This window comes from Pyrgilauda ruficollis, unplaced genomic scaffold (genome assembly GCF_017590135.1).
Source record: "Pyrgilauda ruficollis isolate IOZ18807 unplaced genomic scaffold, ASM1759013v1 scaffold4, whole genome shotgun sequence".
In the NCBI taxonomy this organism is placed as follows: domain Eukaryota; kingdom Metazoa; phylum Chordata; class Aves; order Passeriformes; family Passeridae; genus Pyrgilauda; species Pyrgilauda ruficollis.
Window position 1 is genome coordinate 1,014,280 of NW_024525489.1, and position 13,758 is coordinate 1,028,037.

The 13,758-nt window shown below is 36.1% G+C and overlaps 1 protein-coding gene across 1 annotated transcript in view; it reads right to left on the bottom strand.

The window, feature by feature from the left end:
* Positions 1 to 381: 381 nt before the first annotated feature.
* The window catches only part of SPATA17 (spermatogenesis associated 17), an 84,225-nt gene continuing 70,848 nt past the window's right edge, over positions 382 to 13,758 (bottom strand). Inside the window, exon 10 of the mRNA XM_041477251.1 lies at positions 382 to 500. Within this exon, the coding sequence (XP_041333185.1) occupies positions 420 to 500 (81 nt within the window). The 3' untranslated portion in view covers positions 382 to 419. The remainder of the gene's footprint in view (positions 501 to 13,758) is intronic.

Consider the following 13,758-nt stretch of genomic DNA (forward strand, 5'->3'; position numbering starts at 1 on the left):
AATGCCTATCCTGTGCTTCTGAAATCACAGATCAGTCAAGGATACCTAACACAGAAGATGATGAACAACAATGATGAACCAGATATATTTATAGTTTTGAGGGGAAAAAAAGTGTGATTCTGAGTATTTTACTTGATGACTCTGATTTTGTATTCTAAATTATTTATACTAAATAAAATACAGCTTTTTCAGAAATCATTTATTTAAGATAATATCTTTTAAAAATATCATTTTTGACAAATCTTGGAAGCCATACTGCCTAAAGTTCAAGCAAAATCAATTAAAATTACTTCAGACACAGTATACATGACAAAACGAATATTTTATGGGACATTTAGTCAACATGCTGCTGTGTATTTGCTGAAATACATTTATTGACTACTTTTCCTGTGTCTCATGGATTTTAGTCTCCAGGACAATTACACTATTTGCCCAGTGCTGGAGTAAGTTTTTCCAAACTTTTCGAAGAGAGCAATTGATGAAAACAGTGTTTCAAAGTCCTAAAGAAAAGAGACAAAAAAATTTATGTTAGGCTTAAGTGGGTTTGGCTTTTGTTTAAGGTATTTTAGAGCTCTAAATATTGTCTTCTAGTTACATTTCATTATATAGATAGAATGCAAATTATGCAAAATAGTGAATATTAAATACACTTTTTAAATTATATGAATATTCCTTTGAAGAGGAGCAAAATAATGGATTTAATTGAAAGCAAATATGTATTTCAAACTCTCAGCAACTAGAAGAACTGCGGAAATTTCCTGCTCTAAAAAATTATATTTTGCAAATCATGGTTTACAAAAGTTTATTCTCCTCCCTGGCAACCAGGCAGGTTAAAGAAAGCACAATAGCCTTGCTATATTTAAACTTTTCTACCCTGGTTAACATTGAAATTGAGGTGTTAAAACAGCTCCATAAGAAATATTTTTTTAAAAATTAATATATATTAATTAAGTACTAGTTGATTGATTAGTAGAAGCAGGGTGATTCCTGACCATGTTTTTTCCCAAGGTAAATTTCTTGTTTCTTCCATTCAATTCTTTAGGCGCAAATGCTTAAAGGTCTAAATTGAATAAGGAAAACACAAGTGAAGCTGTGCCTTAAGAGTACAACATCAATTCAGCCAACAAACAGGAAAGTAAAACCAAATGTTCTAAACCATATTCTGATTTGTCTATTTAATAATAAATACTCATGGTAAATGATTAGCAAGTCCATGGTATTTAAGATCAAGGTTTTAAAACCTTCTTAATAAAATTATTTCCTTGAACCTGAAGTAGTGAGGACAGTATAACAATAGAAAATACTTGCTTTGCTTTCAAATTGTTTTTACTTTTAGAAAGTAACATGCCACAGATGAACTCTCAGCTTTCTAGGATCTGATGATTCATTTTTAGGAAGTGTTCTGAATACTTTGTACTCTTTTCTATTGCCAACAAATAGCTCTGTGAAAGTGGAGGAAATGGAAACATCTTCATGGAATGTCTGAGACCATGAGTTAAAGAAAGCGAAAAGTTTTATCTTTTCAACACCTTTCCCAATTTGAAACGCTTCATTTCCTCTTTAAAAGAGAATAAAAACTTTTTTTTTTTTTTTAAGGACATGAAACAGATTATCATTCCCTAGACAATTTGAATTTAGCTACTTCACAGAGCACAGTTCAGCTGTACCTCTACCAACCCAGCACCTCTGACTTCAAGTAAGCTTCATGCACTGACTGGGCCCACATGCCTTTCATCTGCATTGCACTTTGCCCAGCTGAGACCATATAATTTCTTACATCTCATACTTAAATTCGTTTACTACGATTCCTCTAAATTTCTGGTGCATAAATGCTAAAATAGCAAGGTAGACATACATTCAAAATTAAATAAACTGTGTGTGGTGTGAAAGCGAGTACTATCCCATTCCTAAATGATTCACAAGACTTACTTTTTAGTGTTTCTCTATGCCTTGTACTGGCCAATTTGTTATTCAACAGAAACAGCCTGTTTGCGTATTTTTATATAAAAATTTTAAAATGGCACAATATTCTAATTTTCAGTGTCTGTTCAGCATCACAAGCACCTTCTTACCATAGGAAACTTTGTTCATATAATTATTATAATAAATATTATAGTACCTCCAACACAACTGCAAATGGTTTCCTTCTAAAGCGAAGCTAGTTATATTTAATTCAGTAAATTAACCAGAATAATTCTGTTCATGGGAATGGAAAAATCAACAAACCAGCACTAGTTACTGAGAAAGCAAGCAGATAATCCAGCAATAATTTCGGATTAAGCAGTAATTCAGAGCAGAACATGGTATCTGTTATTTTTAAAACAGAAAGTATCTCATTAATTTACATGCAGGACAGTTACATACACCTTAACAAATCATGAACAGTTTAACAAGTGGTGAACTTCGGGTGAGACAGGGAAACCAGTGAAACCTGTGCAGCCCCCTTGTCAGGATAAAATCAGGAATGGGAAGGCTGAGCATTGCAGAGATCTTCATTTGCTGGAGCAGACGGCTTTTGCTATTAGGATTTCTGGCCAAACAAAAGCAATTGGCTGCCAAAATTAGCTCCTTGGGACCATTTAGGAGCCTTTGAAGTGAACAGTGTTTTTGAGCTGGAACTAAGCCCAGGTCCAGCTTCAAACTCAAATCAAAATGACAAAGAGGAAATTTTTTGTGCCACATGCCCCCTCAGTGTAAGATTACTTTGGTTTGGCAGCTGTACTGTTTATCTTGTTATTTAAAACTATTCCACTAGATACTCACAACTGAGCATTTAAACAACTGGCTCTGATTATGATGACGACAGTTGTGTTTGACCACATTTAGGAAATATTACAGAGTCTGATGGAAAAATAAAAGCATTGCTGGCTTTAGAGTTACATTAATTAAAGAAGTTTAGGATGTATACTGGTAAAAAATGTATAGAATGCATATAAAATATAAATATCTTTTTGGGAAACAGATCTTGTTTCTATTTTTTCTGTATTTGGAGATAAAGATTTTCATCAGATTTTAACAGAGAGATAAAGTAAGGCCTGAAAACACCACCTGGCCTTGCAATATTTACCTCACAGCACAAAGTGAAAGGAATTGGAGGCCAGGTTCTCACATCCATCTAATGTGATTGTGAAATGACCACTCAAAACATGAAGAGAAGCATAGTGATGTACTGCTCATTGATTCTGATGGGAATCATCTTGAATTTACACTGTTTAGTACATAGCATAGAAGCTATGAAGTTATGTAAATAATCCTTTTGAAGAACATAGGTTGTGAGAGGAGAAAAACAGGCTTCTTCAAAATTATTTTCACTATCAGGTCCACTCTGTTGGTAGCTGGAATGAATAGACTTACAAATATGGATTCAGACATATTGGTGAGCTCGGTCTATAGTTTTGCACTCTTACACAGGAGCACGGAGCTGAGCTTTATGGAATTTTTCCACAATGCATTTTTAAATCATGCCATATAACTCTCAGCATCAGAGACCTGTAATTCTCAGCACTGAGAACTACTTTGAAATTCCCAAACAAAGTTGGTATAACACTTCCTTTTTAAACTTGTCCAGCTTTGACTCCTTTCACTCTAGTAAATTGTAAGTGACTCAAGTTCAACTGACAGAGCTTCACAAGACCTATGGACCCTTTCAATATATTATATACTTGAGCTTGTGAGCTCATCGGTTCAAAACAATGGAGTCAGAAAAGGTGGCGTAAAGCCATCAAGGATTTGTCTCAATCAGCACTCTGATGTCATAGATTAGACTTGCCAAATGGTTACATAATCTATATTTGGAATGTTATTAAAGCAAATTCCAAAGACATTTTTCATCTGACTATGCAGACTTACAGAAATACAGATCGTGTACAAATGTTGGCAAATGAACAAGACCTTGTAGACCTTCAGATTGGTTTGGAGGCCCTGGAACATTACTTCTGTGATATTCTAGAAACAAATTTGTACTAACAGTGTTTCTTTCCAAGCAATTTTGAGAGTACTGTACAATATCCCATAATATAAAAATTCAGGTAAAAATGAGATACTCTATGGTAATTCCTATCTTCTTGGCAATTTAATGAAGTAGAAAGTCAGCTGCCTCAGACCAAAGCAAGAGCAGAGAAACAGCAGTAACATACTGACTCTCAGATTCTAAGGCCACAGAATTATTATAACCATCTATTCTCAGCTCCTGCATACACACTTCAGGGTAATTTCACATATCAAATCTCTCAAGTCCACAATAATTATGAAACTGTTTAGCATGTGATAAACTTGGAATAATAAGCATATATTGTTCTAGCAATAAACTTGTGTTAGGCTGTACAAATACAGATTTCCTTCATGGGTTAGTAGAAGCAACTTGTGCAGAAGTTTCAAATATAAATTGTATAATGAAAAGCATTCTCTGAAATGTAAAGCATTCCATCAATAGATATTCAGAGCAGTGATTCCTCTTCTGAGTCAATCAAAAAATACTAAAGACAGTGTATAAATGCATAATGTCAAGCATGGCACTGTGTGCTGTGTAAAAGGTAAACCAATCCATGAAAAATTTGCATCTGAGAAAAACTCTTTTGAAGCGCTGGAATTGTATCTGTTGCTCCTATAGAGACATTAGGCCTCTTCTGTTCTTCTCTTTATAGAGTACCTTTTCTGAATGTAAATTCTGTTAGGAATTAATGGCAGAAGGAATAACTGAAAAATGAGCACAGCTGCTGGAATCATAATTCTATCTTCATGCTACTGAGTAGTAAAACCACGAAACAATACTTTGAAACTAATATCCACACCAAGTGGATAGTACACACCAAGACCTTAGAGGATGCAGTGGGAAATTCTGTACAAGTGTCCCTGCAGCATGAATGTTCTTAGCGTAGGGTAAGCCACTGAGCAATCTTGCTTTCCCACAAAGTTGGGAGAAATCCCATGTGCAGAGCTCCTTTGGAAACCAGGCAGTACTGCCAAGTGTCACTGCACAGCTCTCATCCACAACCCCACCTGTTTAACACTAAGTGGTCATATTTAAGTTTCCTATGATCCTAATGCTTGTAATAGTAAAATTAAAGTTTTAAATTGAGCTGTCACAGTAAGCCTCCTGACCTGTTAATAGCCACAGAGGTCTCCAACAAGGAAGCAAACCAGAAACAGCAAGCTGTTAGACAAGTAAATGTTGATCCAGCTAACTTTTATTCTCAGCAAATTTATCAATACTGGTTAACAATACTTCCAACTAGTACAGGGTCTTCTGACATGACAAAATGAGTGTAACAACCCATTCTGTCAATACAACACAAATGTCATTTCAAGTACTCAAAACCCACTAAGCTACCCTAAAAAAGATTGATTTATCTGCTCCAGTGTTTCTTTGGGGCAAACTTTTCTCACAACTGAAACCAATTAGTGGGCCTGGCACTTGTAGTGCAAAATGTAGGTCAGCATCAAGTAATAAAAAAGTATTGACTTTTCTCTGTCTGTAAGCAGCATGAAAGGGGTGCCATGGCCTTGTCGTATATGAAAAGAGATCCATTAATTTCACTTATTTCAACCAGGGCTGTCAAATACTAATGCTTCTATTGCACTTTTCACACAAAGTGCATTGACACCAATCCTGGCCCCAGTGTAACAAGTTTACAATATTTCAGTCAGTGAAAGGGGTACTATAATTTTTAATTCCCTATTGTACATTTAGTCTCTTTAAGGAGCACTGCTCATAAGACTTACTAAGAGATATGAGCTGGGACATTAATATAACGGTTTCACACTACTTCCCATGGGCAACAGAACCTATTTATTGGGCACAGCCTAAACAGCTAATTAGCCATAAAGTTCAGGACACAGTTGTTTGGCACAATTCTGTTTCTGTGACTGGTGGGCACAAACTGCCAATTTTACTTTCTGCTGTGGAGAAAAAAAACCCAAAATCTAGGAAGAGGTCTTCCATGACTTGAGGCCATAAAATTGAAAAGCTAATGTGTCAACCAATTGGTCAACCAGCCCCTTCACACAAGAGATAATAACAAAAGCCTGGATCATGCCTTGGGGACTGGATCTCACTGTGTCAGCACAGAGGTATTGACTCCCAGGGAAAAGCATGCCTCATCAGAGCTCCCCGCCCCACAGCTGACAAGTGACCACTGCTGTGATGGAGGGAGTAGAATTGCACCTTTCCCTATTCAGCTTACCAACACGATGGAGAGGAGGAGAAGGAAGAACTAACCTCTGCCTCCTCCTTCAACTGTCTACTACTGCCCCCAGTATGAAAATCTCTACATTTTGTTCTTTCTGGTAGGAGCAATAAAGTTTTCATGGAAGCATGCATAAGTTTCTTCATATTGTGGATAGACACAGCAGAGGTCAAACTGACTGAAAGTGTTATGATCCTGTTTCCCTGTAGCCTCTGCAATTTGCCTTCTAAACTGACTTTTCTTTTTTCAAGTGAAGTTTTATGGTTCTTATTGACAAGCTTGAGGGCTCTGAGTGTGATGCCTAACTCATTCCCTAATTACCTTCTGCAAATGCAAACATCACCACCAACAATAAAACTCTTTGATTTAAAAAGACTGGGTGACTATGGTAAAAGGCAATTTTCTACTTGCTTTAATGACTTTGTAAGTCTTACCCTTTGAATCAACTTGCTATTTGATCTTAAAATAAAATGATATTGTATAGCTGTCATAAAAGGCAACTTTATAACCTTCTGTGTTACGCTTATATCAGGCAAGTTTCTATTTGTTAGTTTTAGTCTTTTATTGATATTATGATAATATGTTGTAAAAAAGAATCAGGAAATGATGTTCACAGTAGGAAATTTAACAACACTATTTTAATATCCTATCTTCCAAGCAGAAAGAGAAAACATTAATTGCTACTTAATTTATGTAACAAACATTTCATTATTTTTGCACTTAATTTTTCATGGATATTTATAACTATCACTGACTCTTACATGTTTTATTTTTTATGAATTAAAAATGAGGAAGCCAAACTTAAACAGCGCTTGCTAGAAATTGTGAAAGATTTCTAATGATGGCTTATGAGTTTGAAAAACCACTGACTTGATAATCACACAGGTTTAGATACTTTCTCTGTGATGTGTCAAGTACAAGCAGCACAGCCACGTGTGCTCCCTTGGGGCAGCCAAACATGGAAATTATAACTCCATTCCTCCCTTTCTGGAGTATTGGAGAAAGGAGTGTTCTGCTACTCATCTGGGCTCACTGAAGTTTCATAGCTCTGCAGCTAAATTGTGCTAATTTGTGCTTTGGAGATAGTTGGAGGCAACTGACAATCAAGCTCTAAAACTTCTTGTCCTCATCTCTGCAAGGTAGGAGAGGACGTGTTCTAGGCTTGAAAAGAGCCTATTTTAGCTCCTGCATGGTTAGAAGCAGTTTGGGGAAAGGAACCAAAGCGTATCCCCTTTCATAGCTGCCCAAATTAAGTTATGACATGACAGAAAATAATGATGCTCTTCAAATTGCAATAGTTTCAGCCACTGTACAAGGAAAGCACAAGTATTCCTAAACAAGTAAGATATTCTGTGATAGCCATGTTCATTAAGGATTACAAATGTGTCAACCCTTAATGTCCTTTCTCACAAGCAAATTATCTCTGGGCTTCGATGGAAGTTTTGTGCAAGGAAGGACAAAAGAAAAAAAGGGGAAGGACTTGGTCCAGTAAATTATTTTTTCCTGTAAGTATTGCCTCTGTAAAATTAACCTGGGATCTGAAACTAGGCTGTTCTTTTTGTCGTGTGTAATATAACCAGCAATGAAGATTTGTGGTCCAAATTTGCATTTGTTAAATTTACTTAGTACCCTGCAGTCATTGTGGCTGCCCAAGGGAAAGGAAGGGTGGAATTCCCAGCTGTATCCTCTGTGTTCATTTATTCCATTCATTAATGATCTGCAAGGCAAGGCACTGTCTGGTCCTTCCTCTCAAACATGGACTAGCTTTGCAATGCTTTAGAAAGTAATGCAGTCTCCCTTATAAATAACTGTTCAGTTAATTAATTTCTTTAAGTGTATAAAGCTAACCTACAGAAGAAGAATGAGTTGCCTTGATGTAGACACTTTCCAGGTACTTTGAGACCTGTTCAGAGTCAGTATCAACATAACAAGCATAGTTTCCTGCACAAAGTTACAGTGCATGCTCTACCATACTTTAGGGAATGTTATGAAATAACATTGACCAAATTCTATTCTGAATGTCTGTATATGAACCAAAATTGCCAAAGATAGTACTCTATTTTTTCACTATGTAGCCTTTTTTTTACAAGTAAATTAAATTAAGAAACCAATGTGAATTTCTCTGCGAGCTATTTCATACTTGGATACCCTTGAACTTTACTGAATCTGGGCTAAAAAACAAATGTGCAGTTGAAATAGCTCAGTAAGTATTCAGAATCCCAAGAGGTGTATTTTTGCTATTGTCATGCAAATATCTACGTCTTACAGTGTATTTTAACAAAATATCTGTGAATAGGGGAGTAGAAGGTCCTCTTAATCTATTTAAGATTTACAAATAACATTGTCAAGAACAAAAACACTCTAATGAGAAATATATAGGCCTTTAAAGAAGTCATTAAATCTGAGGTGGAGCCTAACACACATTCCTGTGTACAAAAAAACCACAGAGTTAAAAAGCATCTGATGAAAAAAAAGTAAATTATATATTTTTTATGACAGTATTTTTAAGCCAGCTTCTTGTCCTGTCCATCAAACACACTCCGCTAGCAAGAGGACTTGCATTAGAAACTACTGCACTTAGGGATAAATATCTTGACTTAGGCCATTTGTAAGCTGCCCCCTTCATTGTCTAATCTGTTAAACTACTACATTCTCTTTCCAGCTGAAAATAAGCCAGTGCCAAGTGCTCACTGCCAAGAAAAGCTCAGAACCACTTTTAACCTGCTAGACTAAAGCCAGAAAATATTTAACCTGCCAAGATCAAGTTGCAACTCTCTGTAACTTGCCAAAATCATGCCACCAGTGTTAAGGAGGAAAAATTCTGAGCTGAAATCCTCAAGTGAAAGAATTTTTTTATCTTATTTGGCTTCTGATACATAGCAAAACCAGTACTCCAGATAGACTTCATCTGGTTTCACATGGTTCTGGATGACACTTTCTAACCTGATTGATTTCTGTGATGAAATTACTAGATATGCAGATCAAAGGAGAACAGTGGATGATACTGTCTGGCTGAGCTTTAACAAGGCTTTCAACACAATCTCCCAGAGAATCCTTTTAACCAAGCTGGTAAATTATAGTCTAGATGTGCAGACTAATAGATGTAATGGCTGCCTGGAGTCTCAGGTTCAAAGGGTAACAAAGAATGTCTCCTCCTCAACTGGAACCTGAGTGCCAACATATTTCCTCAGGTGCTGTCTTGGGGCCTATGTTAATATCTTCCTCAGTGAGCTGGAGGTGGAGATGGAATGCACTCTCCTCAGGCTCCTGGATTACACCAAAGTAATGGTTACCATGGAGACACTGGAGGTCTGTCACTCAGAGTGATGCAGACAGGCTGGAGGAATAGCCTGACAGAACCTTACAAAACACATGGTGGACACCTTCACCTGGCACAGACTCATTCTAGAGAAAAGCAGGCTGGAGGCTGACAGGCTGGACAGCAGCTCTGCAGAAGAGGAGCTACTGGTCCTTGTGGGCAACTGGCTAAACATGAGTCAGCAATGTGTCCTAGCACTGATGAAAGCTAAAGAGAAAACCAGCTTTCCTCCTCCAGAAATACAAGCTACCTTCAGAAGAGACAGAAATTATCAAACACTAATATTTCCTCATTTTGCAGGCATTTTACTTTGCAGATGGGCTAACACTAGAGAAACTACTCATCTCCCATACAGTGTTTACAAAAGTTCTCATTAATCAATAAAATGGGAACAAAAGTTTTAGACTAATACCTATTGCTATTTTTTCTGTCTGTATTTACTCATATATGATATCATATCTTCTTTATGTGTCATGTTTTCAGTGGCACTTTTTCTTCTGTCTAAATCCACCAGTTCTTTGATACAGTTCAGGAATAGCATCAGCTACAGTGATTACTCACTCAGGTGCCACAGATTTGTTTTGGCATTGGCACGAAGTTAGTTCTGATAAACTTGCTGATTAGAAGCTTTGGGGAGAAGAACAGCTGGTATTTATAGCCAAACATTGTTACTGATTCAACATTCTTCAGAAAAAAAAATATATAGGTTACACTTATTAGCACAAATTTAAAAAATAGATTGCTGAGCAATTAAAAAACTAAAACCATGCTGCATTGGTTCTGATATGAATACATGTTACTTATATATTAAATGCAACAACTTGTGCAGCGATAGTTTGTGGTTGTGCATAAGCAAAAGTTTGTTTCATTTTTCAGCTGGATAATTCTGAACTAGATCCAACACTCTGCTGGCCACGCTGAGGAAAGAATTTAGCCTGAGACTTTAACATCTATGCCTTTAATGTCCATACAGAACTTTCAATGTATAGCTGAGTATGATTATATCTTATAAATTAAGAGGAACTGGGAATTTTTACAATGTTTTATATGCTAATTTATTCATTTCAGTGTAGTAGCAATATAAGTTATACTGTAAAGTTTACTATACTTCTCTGATGACTTCAGATTTGAACTGAAGTGTGGAAATTCTTTAAATAGCAACACATTTTGGTCTTTCTTTTGCCAAAGGCTTGGGCATCTGCAAAAACTACAAATCATGCCAAACTCTTTGAGTGATATATGGAGGACCACAATCCACTAGGAAATAAGCTACGACGAAGTCATTCATTTCATTTTGGTCTTTCAGTGGGATTTGAACCATCCAGTCCACAAACCATGTCTCAGGAGATTGCATTGTACATCCAGCCCACAGTAATAATGATTCATATACATATATGTGTATATGCTTTATTGCTACCTTTAGCTGGATTAAAAGCAGTATATCAAATTTTATATTTCTGCTTCTTTTATTAGCTTTCTAGCACTTGATCAGGTGATAGAGGCAATAATGAAATGTTTTTTTATAAACTGGAGTTTGTAAGTCCTGTCCTGAGAATGTAATATTTCAAAAAATAGCCCAAGCTTTGGGGAAAAAACCAATTACAGAAACAGCATTAAAAATGCCAAGCACTGGGCAGAAGCAATTCTGGATCAGTTAAAAAAAGTGATTGATGAAACTCTAATCTGAGCTGAAGGAACAGTTTCACGACAAGCTGTGACCATTCCACACACTTCATTAGCTGCCATAATTAGCCTGGTGTTTCAATTTGTTAGAACTGGTGGGGACAATTTTACTCAGAATGCAAACATCAAAAAACAGGGTGTCTCAGACTTCAGAAGAGGCTGATGAGAAGCTTTTCTAGTCTTTGTTAACTAAAAGATTAATTACAGCTGATGGAAGGCTGTACTCTGATTGTCACTCTGTCTATGTGCATTACTTTTAGCATGAGAAGAAAGACATGGTTGACACTATACTGCTCAATCAAGCAGCTTTGCATTAGTGCACAAAGCCTGTTAATACGCAATGTCTTTTATTGTTTCTCTTTTTCCTTTCTTCCCCCCTAAGTTTAAGACTCTCATACCTAACGAATTATTTTTAAAAGAGCAGGATGTTTGGTTGGCAATGACAAGCACTTATCACACATGCTGCCATTCCTCCACATGACTACAGGTGAGAAATCCTGACATGTCTCAAAGCTGCAAGTCAGGAATATTATTACTTTCTACTATTGCAATCAAAATGTAAATTCCTTCTCAAATAATCTCACTATGAGAAACAAAACCAATACAGTTGTGAAACTGGTACTGTGTGCTTCAGCCTTTGTAGCCTACCCCTCTACCTCAGGTGTGGTTACCTCTATACATTAACTCATCAAAGCTTGTAACATTGTTTATATGGAAGTGAAGTATGAATTTGAAGTGCAAAGGTTAGTCCTGAATAATTCCACAACTTTCATTCTAGAACATTAACACATGGCAAATCACCTACTCATAAAAACACTCCTCATGTGGATATGCCTTTCACTTTCCCTACAAGTATTATCAACAAAAAGTTTAAGAGAATAAAGAATGCAGTTTATCATGGTGGAACATCCTTTTAACCTGAGTTTGTAAAGGGCATGTTGAAACCAGCTCTTCATTGCATTACATGAATAAACACAAAAGTGTATTCCAAAGTGGATATCATACCATGATTTAAAATAAGGCAAATTAGTCCAGAATTGATTCATAATATAAATTTTGAAGAAAGAAGCAGTAGAATCTTACATCAAACCATTAAGACAACAAGCAGTCTGTACTACTTTCCATGTATCATTCATTCCAACATAACTGCACAAAGCTTTTACTGTGGTTTTTCCTGTTCAAGGAATGCAGGTTACTCTAAAATCCATTTTTATGCACTGAAGTCCTACTGCTCTGAGAATAATGCACTTTTGTTCTCTGGAGAGAGCATCAAAACAAACAAAATCCCACAAACTTACAGACTTTCTTTCAACCTGGACTCATACCTGGCATAATGTCTTAGAACATCTGTAGGTGTTATTGGCATTTAAATTATAAAACTATACAATCATAATGAGTCAGTGTAGCAAAATCTCTAATTCAGACATCATTTCAAGATGCAACAGTCTGCAGTCCTATGTGAACCTGTTGCAAGAAAGTCATCAAAATATGTGTCTCTCATCTTAGACCTCAATTTTTCAAACTCACCAGCAATGTACATTTAAAGATGAGATTTTAAAGGTCTACCTTTCTGAGAAAATAGGTAACACCATTTTTCCTAGAACATTCTGTCTGAATGGCATGAATTTACATATTGATTATATTCATTATGGGTCGGATCCTTATCTCATGCTAATTTGCCCAGGTCCATGGATATATCTCAGTTACGCTAGGGCTGAGGACCAGCTCTCAAACCTGCAGTTTTCAACAGTTGTATGGCCCACATAATTCTCAGAGGATTGTGAAAAGCTTTTGGTTACTTTAATTTCAACTCTATTTAACAAGCACAAACAAGGTCTCGGTGAGTATTATCAAATAATAAGTAGCTTGCTTTTGCAGATAAGTTCCATAAAGAATTTTAAGTAACTTCAAAATACAGCCTTTTTAATTCAATACTGTGGCAAATTGAATTGAGTTGAAATACATTATGTTTGGCACACACATAAAAAAATCTACTTAATTCCAAGAATACTGAACAGTCTATCCAAAACTGATACGAAAAGGCGAGGCCATGGATTTCCCAGTTTAGTGTATGGATTTTGAATTCCAACAAACAAAATCATATCCAAATAGTCAACGCCTAAAACCAATATAAACAAATTAGGTGTAACTCCAGCATCTACTGTTTCTAGATTAGCTGATTGTTTTGCAATTTTAAAGCTGTTCCACAAATTACTGTAATGCACACTAAGCACATATTGAAGGAATTGGGCAAGATACTCTATTTCTAAAGTGTTTTTGATTAAATAAGAGGCTTTAAAATGTTTAAGCAATGTGTACAATGGGAATTATTCAGAAAGCTTAATCATACATACATCTCACTCACAGAAATACTGGTTAAAGTTAACTCTTACTAAAAAAGCAAGGTTTTCTTTTATACCACTAAGATGCAAGTTACATTATTAAATGAGGAAGGTAGGCAAAGCAATACATTTATCATCCAACAGACAAATGACAGAGGATTGCTAGTTAGACAGTACAATAAGTGCCATCTAATTTTCCCCTTCGAATCAATTTTTTCTTCAAAGCCTT